Source organism: Limulus polyphemus, unplaced genomic scaffold (genome assembly GCF_000517525.1).
Source record: "Limulus polyphemus unplaced genomic scaffold, Limulus_polyphemus-2.1.2 Scaffold401, whole genome shotgun sequence".
NCBI classification, from domain to species: Eukaryota; Metazoa; Arthropoda; class Merostomata; order Xiphosura; family Limulidae; genus Limulus; species Limulus polyphemus.
Window position 1 is genome coordinate 350,408 of NW_013666011.1, and position 15,741 is coordinate 366,148.

The 15,741-nt window shown below is 36.4% G+C and overlaps 1 protein-coding gene across 6 annotated transcripts in view; it reads right to left on the bottom strand.

Moving 5' to 3' along the window:
* Positions 1–603: 603 nt before the first annotated feature.
* The window catches only part of LOC106457995 (YTH domain-containing family protein 1-like), a 50,922-nt gene continuing 35,784 nt past the window's right edge, over positions 604–15,741 (bottom strand). For all 6 annotated transcript variants that reach the window (XM_022384100.1, XM_022384103.1, XM_013917443.2 and 3 more), the window contains 2 exons: positions 13,985–15,412; positions 604–742 (listed from right to left, as the gene is read on the bottom strand). In XM_022384100.1, coding sequence (XP_022239808.1) covers positions 713–742; positions 13,985–15,412 — 1,458 coding nt within the window. In that variant the 3' untranslated portion in view covers positions 604–712. The remainder of the gene's footprint in view (positions 743–13,984; positions 15,413–15,741) is intronic.

Genomic DNA, 15,741 nt, shown 5'->3' on the forward strand with positions numbered 1-15,741 from the left:
ACCCTTATAAAAGATGTTTTATACAAAAAACATTTGTCAACTTGCAGGGATACACAGATTTCAACATTTTTGGCAATTCTTCTATTCCATGCACACTTTTATCATTGAGTAACCACAGTTCAAATGGTTTAGTCTAATCGGTTTTATACTCAACAGCATTAACCTGACAATGATTTAAAAACAAATGTTTGCTATGTATTTTGCATAAAGAGTAAGATTAAGATTTTAAATTATTTTATTTCAGTTTTTATGACCAGAAGATGTTTCTTTGTTTGCTCTAGCTACATTTTCATCAATACACAAAGTAATTATCATTCACGCTACAACCCTATTGGTTAGGAAAGAGCATCGATACAACAGAGTCATGGTTTACCAGTTGAGAAGTCGACACAGTTAAACACGCAAACATAAATTGTGCCACTTGTTTCTTTTTAAATTCTTGCTTCAACTTTGAAACACTTCTAAATCAAAAATGGAATATTTCTAATAAAATGCAACACATGTATCACAACACCAATTTGTGTTATAATTACAATTCAAGTCTTGGAGGTAATGCAGTAGGTGTTATTTACATTTAGAACCACCTATATATATTTATTTTCGTTTTTGTGCTCAAAATTAGTAACAAAAAAAAAAAACAGAGGCAGTAATGACACAATCTGTGTCACTACATAGCTCAAGTCACAGTATTAGTTGTCACTGACCAGTCTAATTATCTCTTTTGATCTGATCTTCTTCTGATCTAGAGTAAAAGAAAAGAAATATTACATCAGAAATATTTGAAATAAAGGAAAACTGTGTTAACTTGCTTTCTATCATTAAATCATTTATTGTATGTCAACTATTAACTACCCTTCATAATTATTGTGAAGAAAATGAATACCTCCCTTGTACACATCACCAATACACATTAGTTGACCACTTTACCTCTTTCTTGGTTAAGAACAACAACATACATCCTTTATCATGTATGTAAGCAACACTGAAACTTAACTGCATTAAAGTTTGACAGGTACACCTAGAGTGATGGACCAAAGAAATTCTGTCCTAAAGCTACAGGAAGTGGTCTGAACCTAAAAGACAAGTCCCTAATCCACAGGAAACAGTTTAGATTAGGGATAATTACAACTAGATGTAATGACATTGGAAACACTGCTCTTAATTTACAGCTATTAGCCTGGACATAGAACTACCTGTTATTAAAACTAGTGACACAGACAGAGGAGTAAGGAACATTAACATTTTCCTTATCTCAAAATTCATTTCAGATGAATATTTCCTCTCCACAGAAAAGTGAGAATTATTGCCTTACATCAATGCCCAAAATATTTTGGAGCATGCACCAAGCCTTTGAAAATAGCTACCATCCCTACAATTAATAATGTGTAATGTGAGTCTATAATGCAATCAGTATTGGAATGTAGCCCTCCACCAACTAGAGAGTGACATTTTCATATGTACAGTGTTCCTCTTGGGTACATTATATATACCAAAGGTTCATTCTTGGCGAAGCAAAAGACCCACAAAGGCATCATTTAGTGAGAGATCATATCTATCTTGTGCAGGGAATACTCTTTTGCCCAGCAGGAGTAGTAGAGTAAAAGGCATTGTCAAAAGAAACTCCTGTATGGTGCTTAAATGACATATAGGTGTGCAGAATGTAATTACTGCTCAACTAGTTTGTATGTCTCCAGGGTTTGACAAAGAATGTACGTGTGGTATAGCTAGAGCAATATGTCAAGCCATGCAGAATGTAAGAAATACCTGCTTCCCAAGGAGAACACAAGACCTATCCCACTGGCATAACCAAAGGGGTGTACGAGCCAAGCAGGAATTTTCTATCATCTTCATAACATCCCACACTGATAGACTGTGCAATAGGTTATCATAAACAGGAAAAGTAGACACTAGCCGTGTGAAAGGCACCATCATACTTGCTTTTTTTCATGAAGTGTAACCTGGAAGATAAAATATATATATACTGCTGAAGAAGTCTTGTGGAAAACCCCATCTTAACAGTGAACATTTAACAGGGGCAGATGAACTTAACACTTTGTTACCCATCACTTAATGCAGATTTTGGAAGTAAAATCTTGTAAGACAACATCCGCCACATGATGGGTTCCATCATCACCAGTACATAGTCCCATGTTGATACATGTATATATATAATGGTGATGTGGGAGCTGTAAAAAATAAACACCTCTTTAGAGCCCTTGGGAAGATTATAGAATGGTAAACAGAGAGAGATGAAACCCAGAGGCATATTAAACAACAATGTGATGTAAGTAATAAGGCACAAATGTCTGGGCAATCTACATCACTGCTGCAAGATCTGGTCAAGGAGATATCATCAGCTAGAGACAAGAGAAGCATTAGATGATGACAAAGTTGATGGTAAGCGAAATGAAAAAGATGAAACGGCTATCTCCCACTGATGAATAAACAAGCAGGATTAGTTGTTTAACCCAACCAGTCAAAGTGTAAGAAAACAGGTTACAAAAAAAAGAAGAATCTCATGTCAAGAAAAAATGGTGTCAACTACCTTGAGAAAAAGAAATATGAGCAATATAACAATGAACTGCCCTAACAGGACAAAGGAGACAATCATTTTTGGAACAATCATACAGAGAAGAAAGGAAAAGTGATTGAAGAAAATATCTAATCACCTCTCCAAGCAGCTCAAGTCTTTGGGAGGAAGTAATAGTCTGGAAAAAAATTCAACCTTTTCTGTTTGAAAAAACATGGAAAGTGTCTAAAGTACAATTATCAGAGCAATGTTTCCTGCAAGGAAGAAAGAGCAGAAATACATTGTAAGAAAAAGACAGCACAGGAAACAGGTGGCCAAAGGTTTTAATGGAGGATATGAAAAGACTTGAAAACTAAATAAAGAAGAAGAATTGGAAGAGAAAGATGACAAATTAGAAAGGCTCAGAATAGACCTGTAAGGACTAGAGAAAAATGAAACTGGCCAAGAAAAAGATGAAAAGTCCCCACAAAAGACACAATGCAATCAGTGATCAAAGAAATAGAAAGCCTGCCCTCAAAATCCAGAACAAAAAGGAAGTGAAATAAGGAAGAGTCGGATGATCTGGAGGGAGTGGCAAATGGACCAGTATCGATAAATCTCACCCCTGCATATATAAATAAGCAAAAGTGATTGAAGGATAAGAATGAGGAAGAATATGGCTATTCTGCTAAAAAAATTGAGTCATATGGAGTTCTATGACTTAAGACTGGGGGAGTCTAACTTCAGAAAACAAGGTATCTCAATAAAGCAACCCCAAAATAAAGGAAAGTGAACTTGGAAATAGCTGAAAAAAAATAGAGCATTAGAAAGAACAGGTCAATGTGAACTTACCCCAGTAAAACTGTTGGGATAACAATGCAGAAAGTTAAGAAGGTGAGTAAACGAAAAACTAAGAGCAGTAGAATGAATTTACAAGAACCTCAGAGTACAAGAGAAGAGATTCAATAGATAAGAGCACTAGAAATGAGGCAGAAGTCTAAGCACAGGCCACAGAAAAGGAATCTTAAGTTCAGGGAGGACATGGCAAAGAATCAATATGAAGCATAGATTGAAAGAATCAACAACAAACATATGAGGGAGGAAGAGGGGAAAAACTTACGAGTTGAAGAGAATGCAAGAAGCTCACCAGAGAACCAGCAGAAAATAACTGGAGTAAAAGAACAAATGTTACATATCTGAGCTACCAAAGCAATGAATGGCAAAAGTTAGTGTACTTGATCCTAGTCAGGGAAAGAAGAATCAGAAGCAAAGGCAGGTTGTGGGAAAAGTTGGTAAAAAGACATCCAAACACAAGACAGGCTCAATAGAAGGTACAGAAGCATGAGGCAGCAAGTTCTGGGTCCAAGATGAGTGAACCACAATAATCATTGGTAGTAGCACTGCTCACCATCTGAGTAACTCTACACACCATTGACAGGAAGTAAGAAAATTCCTATGAAGGAGAATCTTGACAATCGGGAGTTTCAGAAATGCTAATGTATGATATTGTTTGCAATAAGATCTAAGAAAGTGAATTAATGGGGAAATTGTTTGTTTGATTTTTTCTAAGTAGGTCTGATATGTTTGCAATGTATAGGCCTTGGTCATTGACAAAATTATGAAAATTGTGTTTAAGTATTGAAGCCTGAACACTGTGTTAATAATGGCGGGTAAAATTTCTGTGATAGAAACCATATCACAGATTCAAGAAGATATACTCTAAAACCTCATACTTTGATTAAGAGAAGAAATCAAATTAATGTAACAAAAGATAACAATTCATATCAGTAGCTCTAACTGAAAGTTTAAAAATTTAAGTCATTCTTTCTTGAAATCAGGAAAATAAAGTTGAAAAGAATAAATTTAAAAATTTCATCTGACTCTTCAGTGCTGAGGAAAGAACAAGCTCTCTTATTGGTGGAGGGATATAGTATAATGCTGAATACATAACAGACTGGTGCAATACATGTTATAATGTGTATGGGTGGGAGTTTCATTTATTAAAGGCCTGGTGCAAGGTAATAGCTCTCAGTTCTGTGGATATGTGAGTAGCATTTTTGAATAAATATTTTAGCTGCAGGTAAAAATTAAAACATAATTAGTATACAGCCTACCAATAAGTAAACAGACACCCCAACGATATAAATCAAACATTTTCATGACATCATATGCAAATAACCTTGATGTATAAATACAAGCATAGTCTTGATAAAGACCACATAATATAAACAACCATACCATGAAAAAAAAAAAGATTCTTGAAATTAACTGTACTTTCACAAGAGGTCATATAGTTGAAAAATATAAGGGAGGCCAAAGTCAGCAAGAAAATGCACTACTGTTTTCCACAGTGAATATAGTGACAATGCTGTTCCAGTCACTTTGGAAAAGTTTCTGCACAGCAAAGTTACCTAAAACCTAAATATTCACCAGTAATGGGGCATAATCTTGTAAATTACAATGCATAAATGTATTTCTGCTTTATATTTGCAAAGTGAAAGTCCACTAAACATTAATGGTATTCTTGTACCCTTTGTTTCATATTTGATAAAATAACATTCTTCTGGAATTGGGTATCTACTTACTTATTGGAATGCTACTTATGTTAAATGGGTTCAAATTTTGTACTTCAAGAAAGAATTCTACAAAACTTGAAGTTAGATATTTATACATATATATATATATATATACACACACAAACACATTTATATAGATATATATATATTTGTGTATGTTCAAAAACACTCATACACATGTGTTTACAAGTTTACTCATTCTGGTTATACTGATCCTAGAAAAATGAACACTATTTCTTATAAATAATGCACCTAAAGTTTACTATTATACTCATACAATACTATCATTATTCTGCATGCACTACAAGAACTAAGCAAATTTACCTAATCTAACTGAAATCTGTATTTAGAATATATTCAGGAAATAATGCTTAACTGTGTCAGTTTGATGATAAAATAGAAACAGAAAATTACTCTGTTGCAGTCTAAGGGGAAAAATTCAAGATAAGCCATTAGTTAATACAATTCTAGTATATAATTTTCATAATATTATACTTCAGTGATTTTAAATTCATATATGAAGTGTTAACAAATGTCCTGCTAATTAGATTTGTTATTAATTTTTATGAATAATTCAATACTAAATATTCCAAATACATATTAAAAATGGTACAACAAGATATATATATCACAAGCAAGCCATGTGTGACAAAGAGGGCTTACAACAATTATTTCTGCTTGAATTTTTCTGTTATAGCTAGGTAATACTTGCAATATTGAAATCAGAAACTATAAAAGGTAAAATTAATCTGTATTAAACTTCTGTTTCACAGTATAAAAAAGTAAAAATGACTCTTATTAACAGTTTACATACACACACGCAAACACATATATATATATCTTATTACTTTCTTCTGTACATTTTGAAAATGACATCTGATAAAACAAAAACATCAAATGTCCATTTTAGCAGATGTGAAAATAATTTCAAATACATGGAAACATAAGTAAACAGTAAATAAAAAACAATTTCTATCACTAAGTTTAATGTAAAAGTATCATTTTCATTCTTAGGGAGAAAAAAAGAATAAACTTATATGGTATTACATATCTAACACCATCCCCCACATTGGCAAACTGTACATTATCATAAATACTCTCTGGAGTGTGAATACTTTAAGTATAATTGATTGCTAAGTTCAACATTTATAATTTTTTTGTTGGTTGGTAATGACAAACTTTTCTTAATTATACAGAACCAGATTACATAGAAAAATAATGAAAAAAAAAAGACTTTCTAACTACAAGATGCGCTTTATAAATATAATGAAACACACACACGTGTTCAACAAAAATGTAGTTTTATACAAATTAAAATATATTTTAGTCACTTGTACACACCCTTTGAAGTACCACCACAAACTACATGTCGTTCCTGTAACTTGATTTATTCATCTGGCTTCATAAGTTCTAGTTTTTCTCAAACAAGAAACATGCACAACATATTTCTGTTTTTGTTAAACTTAAGAAAATGAAATATAATTATAATCAAAAATCTAGATTATAAATATAGGCCTGTACAATCTTTTCAGAGATTGATGAAGCATTTTTGTTTTGACCCTTGAGGAACTTTATCAGTAAAATACCAGACTATTCCTATTAACATAAGCACTGTTTCCAACTAAGCTGAAAAATTTTAGATCTAGGAGATATAATCTTAAAATATGACCCAATAAAGATTAAAATTGTGTACAATTATTAAAGGGTAAATCATTTCCTCATTTAGCATTTCGCTATATTTTTAAGAAGTTCATCTTCCAAAAAAATTAATTTTTTTAAGTAAAACTTCTCAAAAAATTTGTTTTACTTCAATATTTTTGGACACATCTTACACTATCATGAATTTGATCTTAGATATCTTGTCATAGGTGATTTAAATATCTTATTTCAAAAATACGAGCAATAGATTTTGAGTGAAGTTACTTTATAGATTATATATTCATATATCATATTTTAATATCATATTAAGGTTATAAATGTTAACTAAATGCTTTGGTCTTTTCTTATAAGCCATGTTCTACATCAATGAAAATATTACGACTTCAAGAAAAAATAACTCTATCTACAATAACAATAATAAATATTATAAACATCATGCAAAATCTATGGTAATTTCAAACTTATTATATCCTAGGGTCAGATTCAAATCTGAGACCTCTCACACGCCAGGTGAGAGCTATAACATATCAACTTTTATGTTTATCTTGCAAGTAAGCATAAAGTTAATTATATTTACATATTTATCACTAAGCACAGGAATGCTTAGTATGTATGGATGAGCCAGGAAAAATATGGACGAAGCATATGATATATTGCTTATCATAGTCACAAATCTCTCTTATAGGAATCTAAGAGATTTTTATAAACCCCTAACTTAGGTTTTTGAAAACTATTAAGACCTTCAGTTTAGCCAAAAAACAAAGAGAACTGGCGAGTAGCGTAACAGCCAAATGTTCTGCTGATTATTCTGATTCTGGCATCAGAAGGGTTAGTTCACCAATACTTGAAGTTGTTTCGATGATTTACACACCAAAATGTTGCATTTTAACTTGGGGAGTGCAGAAGCAGTATGGCATTTCACTAACTTCAACACATGATTTCCATCAAGACAACTCCTAACGCCAGGCTAAAATTGCTGCCTTCAAAGCTACTGCCATTCATTGTAAAATATTCATTGGTATTGCTTAAAAAAAAGAAGAGGAAAACAAGTAATAAAAAAAATGAAAAATAAGGATGATGTAGGGATGGCAATGCTAAAAAATTACATAAACAAAATAGGGATGAATACACAAAACCATACAAAAGTCCCTCCCTACATAAGTAGCCACTGATTCAATGTTACAAGCTTATGAGAATTAGCCATTGTAAGACTTTATATCATTATTCAGTTTAAATACTTTTATTCAAAACTTAATTCATGCAAAAGAAAGGAATTCAATATTTAGTTGTAGGTTTACATTTTCCTATACCAAAAATGTATTTCCGATAATACTTACCTACTCTCAGGCTTTAGCTTTATCTCAATGAAAGGTTCTCTTCTTTGCCCGTCTAAGCCTTAATATGAATTTTACCTCACTTACTTCAGACTTTACGCTCCACTATGTTGCCCCTAGTGATTTTAATCTTGTGACTCTCCATGTACGCCAATGCGCCCTCTATACTCGACCCATATATACGCTCTCTGTTATTCTTTCTCATTCACTTTTTCGAGACTGGCAAGACTATCAGACCTAAACACCGGCTATCTTGGGGAAGAAGGGCTAGCTAAAGTGTGAGAGGAGGTAAGTATTATCAGAAATACATTTTCGGTATAGGAAAATGTAAACTTTCAAAACACACTTATCTCCTCTTCAACTTTAGCTAGAATGCAATACTGACAAGGTGGAGGGGCTGGTGAGGGCAAGATCCACATAGAAAGAGTCTGTATTGAAAAACAGGTGTGCAAAATTGAGATATAATAAAGCACACTAGTGAGGGTCCACACTACTTCTGAAACAGGTATGCTCTTCACCCAGATAAAGTGAAATATAAACATGGGCAGTAAAGGCCAACCGGCTACAGAGTTAACATTGTTCATTATTATGAGATTTGTCCAGATCCCAACCATACAAATAATGGTTCCACGTCTTGTTGTTTGAATTATAGGGCTGTGGATGCAAAGGTAGATCCAAGGTGTAGTGGCTAGGACATGGGGACCACAATATGATATAACTGTATAATACGAATATGATATGAAGGGAACTCAGCCTGAAAGCTACAGGAAGTTGCATGTCAACCACCAAAATCACAAAGAGAAGGCAAGCAACACCAAAGTGGACAAACCTTCACTCCAATCTGAAGAAGCACAAAATTTAACAAACCGAACTTGGGATAACAAGCTCAGGGGGCCAACCTGAAAGTTACAGAATGTTACATGCAAGCCACCAGAATTACAAGGGGAAGGAAAGTACCACCCAACTGGACAAGTCTTCTCCCCAACCTGCGCCAATTCACACCTCACTCAACCTGAAATCATCCAGTCTGGGATTATGAACTGAGATCCTAACTCCTCAACCTAGGAGGCAAGGCAACACCTCCTGTCCCCAAAATTACAAGGAAGGTGTGGAACAAACAAAATTCAACCAATGGCTCTCAGACATGACACTCCACATACAGAAAGAATTACAAGTAGTCAATGACACTCTTCCATAATCAAAGAAAGTATAAGAATAGCCAAAAAGAAAGACCACACTCACACAACCAGAAAGCAAAGTGGCATCTATGAACTGGAATTATGAGGAGGCTCTTGCATAGGCTGGTCCAGCTCCCCAACAGACATTTGGGAAAACCATACAGGGTTAAGGCTATCTAGCTTTGCTCTCTTCTCCTTGAGTGGAATAAAGAGTACAAACATCACTCAGGAGGAATAAATATCTGTCCACCTCTCCAGTGACTGGAAACAGAGTGGTAAGGACTTTCTTGCTCCACTAGAAATAGAGGGTGGAAACTCGCATTGGGGAGTCTTGAGGAACAATGTTCAGGAGACAGTGCAATAGGTGAATCACGTTCCATATTTTGAAAAGAAAACCATGCTTTATGCTTTACTCATGACAGTCCAGGAGTGGCAGTCCAATACTATATATTATATTTGATAGAGAACAATTGTTCACCTCCTGGAAAGCACCAAGGCAGTCTTATGAAACACCCCATCTTCACAGAGCTTGTGGCTACCAGTAATTTAGTTTTTAGCCTACTGGTAGCTATTGCAGACTTGTAAATGCATACCTGACCAACAGTTGCCACTGAATGGGATCCAAATGAGAATAATGAGAAGGTTTTTGAAAAGGAGCACAAAAGAAAAAAAATCACCTCTGTCACAATCGAGTCTGGGCTTGTAAAATAGCCACAGGTGTAGCCAAAACCCATCCGAGGAGACTTCTAAGTCGTGTAAATAGTGCAATATAAAGGTGTTAGTTGTGGTCCACATACCAGCTTGTACAATTTCCTCCAGCAGGCAATGCAACCGAGCTGCCTGAGACATTGATATATGGCAAACTTGATGAGATGAAACCCAAAGAAGTCTCCACTCCTCCAATGAAAAACAAGAGTAAGCTATCCGAACCAACTGACAAACCTATTTGGATAAGTTGCATGATACCGAAGGATCCAAATGGATAAATAACCAGTGATGTGAGCCTCAAAATGCTTTAATGCATGCCACATAGCATCAAAGAGGTATAAAAGATGATCTAGATCTGAACATTTGTATAAATGGAAAATAGAGGGAAGACAAATAGAAAAAAAAAGCCTTATCTCCTTCCCTAGCTGCAATATCAGGTAGAAAGGACCTGTCTGTATACAACAAAACTTGGTTGGAATGGTACAGTGTCCTGTGAATGTGAAGTACAAACACATCTGAATGTCAACACCTGCTAGCCAATAACAAAAGAAAATATATTTTAAGTGAATGAATGATGATATAGTGATATGACCCCAAAGGTTCAAAAGGTGGACGTGATAATGCACGGAGAACCATTGTGATATCACAATTACACTAGAGAACAGATAATCTGAAATGATTTCAAAAGTAATGACAAAACCAGGAACTAAAAAATGTTTCTTCTTTTAGAAAAACCAAAAGTAGCTGCTAAAGCAGCCTTATGATGGTGGCAAACCTTTGTCAAACAACCATATCAAAAATTGAGATATGGCATAGTGGGATGCAAAGGGTAAAACCCATGTCTGAGAGACCATTGATGATAAGTAAACCATTCTGTTTGATAAACTTTCAAAGAAGAATGTTGAATGGAATGTGTTAATAAGGATGCCACTTGAGGCATCAATCCCTGATGTCGTGCAATGGACCACATAAAAGCTAGGCATGAAGTCAAAGAATGCTGAGTGCTGGATGAAAAATGTCCAACCAAAGCTGATGCAAGAGAGATGGCCAGGGAGGAAAAGATGGACATTCTTGAAGATACTGGAGGAGTAGAAACCAGGGTTGACCTGGCCAATATGGTGCCACCAGAAAAACTCGACAGGGCATGGAGCAAATCAGTGCCAAAATCTTGGACAGCAGATGAACTGGAGGAACGCATAAAGATGAAGACCCATCCAATACTGGCTGAGAGCATCTACTCCCAAAGCCAGATGGTGAGGTACTGGAGACCAGAAGGACAGGAGCTGAGCATTCCAATGTGTGTGGTGAAAACATTGATGTGTGGTGCCCCTAGACATGAGCAGATCCAATGAAAACTTGAGAATGAAGCATCCATTCTGTAGAAAGAGCTCTGTTGGGAGGAGATAACTGGTTGAACACTAGATTCATTACCCCTGGAACATAACAAACAAGGAGAACAATCTGGTGTTTGTGTGCACAAAGGAGAAGATCCACTATTAGAAAACAAAGATATCTGGAGTGAGTACCCCCTTGTTTTGAATTGTATGAGACTACTGTGGAATTGTCAAAATGAAGCATTACCACCTTCTTCGCAACAATTCAAAACCCTAAGTCATAGCTCACTGAACTGCTAAAAGTTCAATGAGACTGATGTGGAGAGAAGCTTCCTCTACTGTCCAAAGTCCCTTGAATTCCAAATTATCAATACAAGCACCCCGGCCCTGAAGAAAAGCATCTGTGAACAGATGTATCTCTGGCCATGGAGTGGTAGAGGAACACATACTTTTGTGTTGTCCCTGTTCAACCACCAGCTCAGATCTAGCAAACTGGAATCTGACAGTCTCCTGGACAATCCAGCTCATCTGTGCAAATGTTTCACTAGTCCCGTAACAACCACTGAAGGGCCCTCGTGTGGGCCTGGCCTAAAGGAATGAGTGATTCTAAATATGCCCACATCCCCAAAAGAGATAGAACTGTGTGTGCTGGTGGAGAAGGAGACAACTGTATTTAAAGTACCACCTGTTCTATGGCCTAAAGGCATAGAACAGAAGGTTGGGCCCAACTTAGTCTGTAATTGAGAAACACCCAATGGATGAGTTACTGTGTGGGAGTAAAAATAATTTCTCCTTTTTTGATAAGAAGCCCAGTTCTTGCAGCTTCTGATAACAGAGTTGGAGTGTGCAGTTCAGCCAATTTGTGGGAAGGGGTGAGAAGAAGCCAGTCGTCCATGTAAAGGTGAGTTTGAATGTCAAAGGAGAGAAGATGATATGAAAAAGCTCTCACTCTCCGGCAAAAAATGTATAAAGCAGATGTGAGGCCAAATTGTAGAGCATAACACCTTGAAGACTTGATGATTGGGATATGAAGGTAGGTATCTGCAATGTCAAATTTTGTCATCCATAGTCTGGATGAAAAGAGCCCCCGAAAGGAAAGAAACAACTCCATTGATATTGAAATGATTGAGATGAGAAACGTCAATAACCTGTCATAAATTGCCCTTTTTTCAGTACTACAAATAGCTGAGAGTAAAAACCCTTGAGAGAGGAAGTGACGTACTCTATGGCCTCTTTTTGTAGAAGATCCTGGATGGATTGTGCTCGACAGTTTGAAGTAAGAGGGTCCTTGAGAAGTGTAAAGCCAACTGGTATGAGAGACAGTGGAGGAGGAGACATGAACTGGATGACTAATCCACTCCTGAGAACTTCAATGATCCACTAATCCGATGTGAATGTCTCCCATACTAACATAAACCTTCTGAGACAAGACCCCACAGGACCTGACCCCGTAAGGTAGTCACTGATGCCAAAATCTGTGGAGGATCCCTGCTGGTAAGGTCAAAATCGCCCTTGTGTTCCAATGGATCTGATGCCGAAGCATGATGTCTGGAAACATAAATGGGAGATGCTGTGTTCTGTCCTGTAGAAGAACTGTGGGACAGTCAAGAAGCCAGTATAGAAAGTGAAGAATGTAAACAGGCCACATATACTTGAGATTACATGGAGTCTGGAATTCCCTCAAAAATAGACTGTCTGAAAAAAGAAACTTCTCTGAAATCTCTAAGGGCCAATGTAGGAAGATGAACTCCCTGATGTCGTGCAATGGACCACATAAAAGGTTCCAACAACAAACCTACCAAGATATCAAGGAGGGGGCAGAAACTGATAACCCAACCAAAGTAGAAGTAAATAAATTACTAAGATCCTCCAAAAATTGACCAGGTGATCTACGATAGGCCTCAGACAAGAGTTGCAAAGAATATAAAAAATGCAAAACTATTGTAAGTGACAGACAAATTTTGAAAAACAGAAAATGACTAAGATGAACAGTGGCTTCTTGTCTACAGCCCCAAATAGGAAGCAGAGGGTCTTACCTCTGAAAGTCCAAATAAGGATTCTACAGACAATGGAAAGCCAAGACATGCTGATCCAATAAATGAAAAGGACAAGAGATGGCAATACCCTCCCTCAATTGATCTGCAAATCTCTTTGCATGTACATCAATGTCTGGCAAAAGTGGAAAGACCAGGTAATTACATGAACTAATTTCTCCCAATAAATAAGGTGAAGATTCATAAGCCACAGGACAAGTACTCAAAACATTACAAACATGGCATACTAGTTGCAAAAAGGGTGCAGGAGGCAGAATTTTCGTATGAGATTCACGAGTAGCTGTCTGAGTAAAGGAAGGTGCTGGTAAGTAGATTCTAAATTCTCACCAGCCCGCTCTTAATCTCCCACAAACTCAGCCTCAGAGCCGTCAGGAGAAAAAAACATCAGACCGCTTGTAAGACTCTACCTCACTGCGTATAAGGAACTGCATGTCCATCTCACCACCCCTTTGTACCTCATTACTTAATACATGGAATGATACAGAACAGCAATTTATTCACAGATAATCAGACATAATTAACGTTTCTGATATAAATGTAGTAGTTTCTTGAAAATTTTAGGCCACAAGGAAAGACTGTTTACAATTTATTCTTTCTTAAACTTTTATACATTCTTTAACTTTTTCACTAACCTGTGATCTCCTTTGTTCATCTTTTTGACGTTTTTCATAATGGAGGAAGTCATCAAAGATGGAAGTGTTATGGTGGTAATTGTGAATTATTTTCAGCACTTGTTTTCCCTTTTCTGCTGGAACTTCTTGAGTGTCACGAGAGTTTGTAACAGGCTTGTTTTCATTATTTTCTAGTCTGATGTGACGCAGCTGCGAGTTTGGCACATCTTTTACATAGATCCAACTGACCTTAAACTGACCCTTCCATTTATCCTGAGCCCAAACTCCTACTGAAGTGTTATAGTCCACTGCAGACATCATCTGGGCCATTCCGCAGAAATGTCCAGAACCATTGACACTAAAGAACAGACAGACTGGCCCCCTACCCTTCTGTTCTTGAAAAGCAGCATCCAATCTTTTGTTACCATGTTCTGTGGAACACCACACTGAATACTTGATCGATCTGTGAATGTCATCCTCAGAAAATGACTTAATGATGAAGAATCTTGCATCTTTATGGTTCAAGTCAAACTCTTTTGGGTTGTAATTATTTTCCAGTTTCAGTTTGTTAAGGACTGGATGTGATGGCAGGCCATCGGGTCCAAGAAGAGGTTGATCAACAGTAAGAATTTGATGGGGTGAGGATTGGAAAAAGTTGTTACATGGCTCACCTACAGGTTCATCTGATGCTACACCTCTTTGTACTTCCCATGGTGAAGGTCTTGTTTGAGTAGAGGGTGAGAGAGTGCCCAAATGACTACCACCAAGGTCACTACCATTCTTACTCTCCCATGTACCAATATCCATATTTAAAGAGCAATGTTCATTCGAGAATAGGGGTGCTGATTTGAATTTCATTCTAGCTGGCTTACTAGCAACAGATAACCATGACAATCTGTTATAGCCATCTAGCTGTCCTGAGACTCCCGAGTTGAAAGAATTACAGCCCTGTCTACCCAGAGAAATATTACCACTGACAGAAGCCATATGCGAGTCCATAACCATAAATGAGGCATCAGTCTTTGTCTCTTTGACTGTAAGATTACTCATTCTTTGTTCCAATTTTGTAAATGAAGCTCGATCTTTGTTCTGTTCATAACATTCTTGATTATGATCTTCTGTATAACTGAAGTCCACAGACTTGCAGGGTCCAAATCCAGTACCTCCCCATGTTGAGTAATCACTCCCAGTTCCAGGGAAGAAATTAAATCCCAGGCCATAACCTTGGAAACCATTCTGTTCAAATAGTCCATCTCTGTATGGTGTATGCAGATCACCAGCACTGGGTTGGCCACCACAACCACTAACAAATGTTACTGGATCTGAACCATTCAAAGCCTCTCCTAAACCACTATGGTTCATGTAAGGAAATGACATGGTAGCAAAATAACTAGACATAAAAGAATATTGGTCACCCATGTTTGAATTTGGCATAGAAGAGTTATACATCTAGAAGAAAAAAAAAGTATAAACATAATTACTTGGAAAACAACCATCAATATCATCCTAATGTTTTAATACACTCAACAAATACACATATTTTAACATACCACAATACTCTTTAGAATATAAATATTGTGGTGTTAGCCACGTTTAGAGGATTGTGTCCAACACACCACAATTACTCATCCTCTAAACGTGTCCAACACACCACAATACTCATCCTCTAAACGTGTCTAACACACCACAATACTCATCATCTAAATGTATTCAAATAACCACAATGCTCATCCTATAAATGTGGCTAACACCACAATAGTTATATTCTAAAGGTGTCT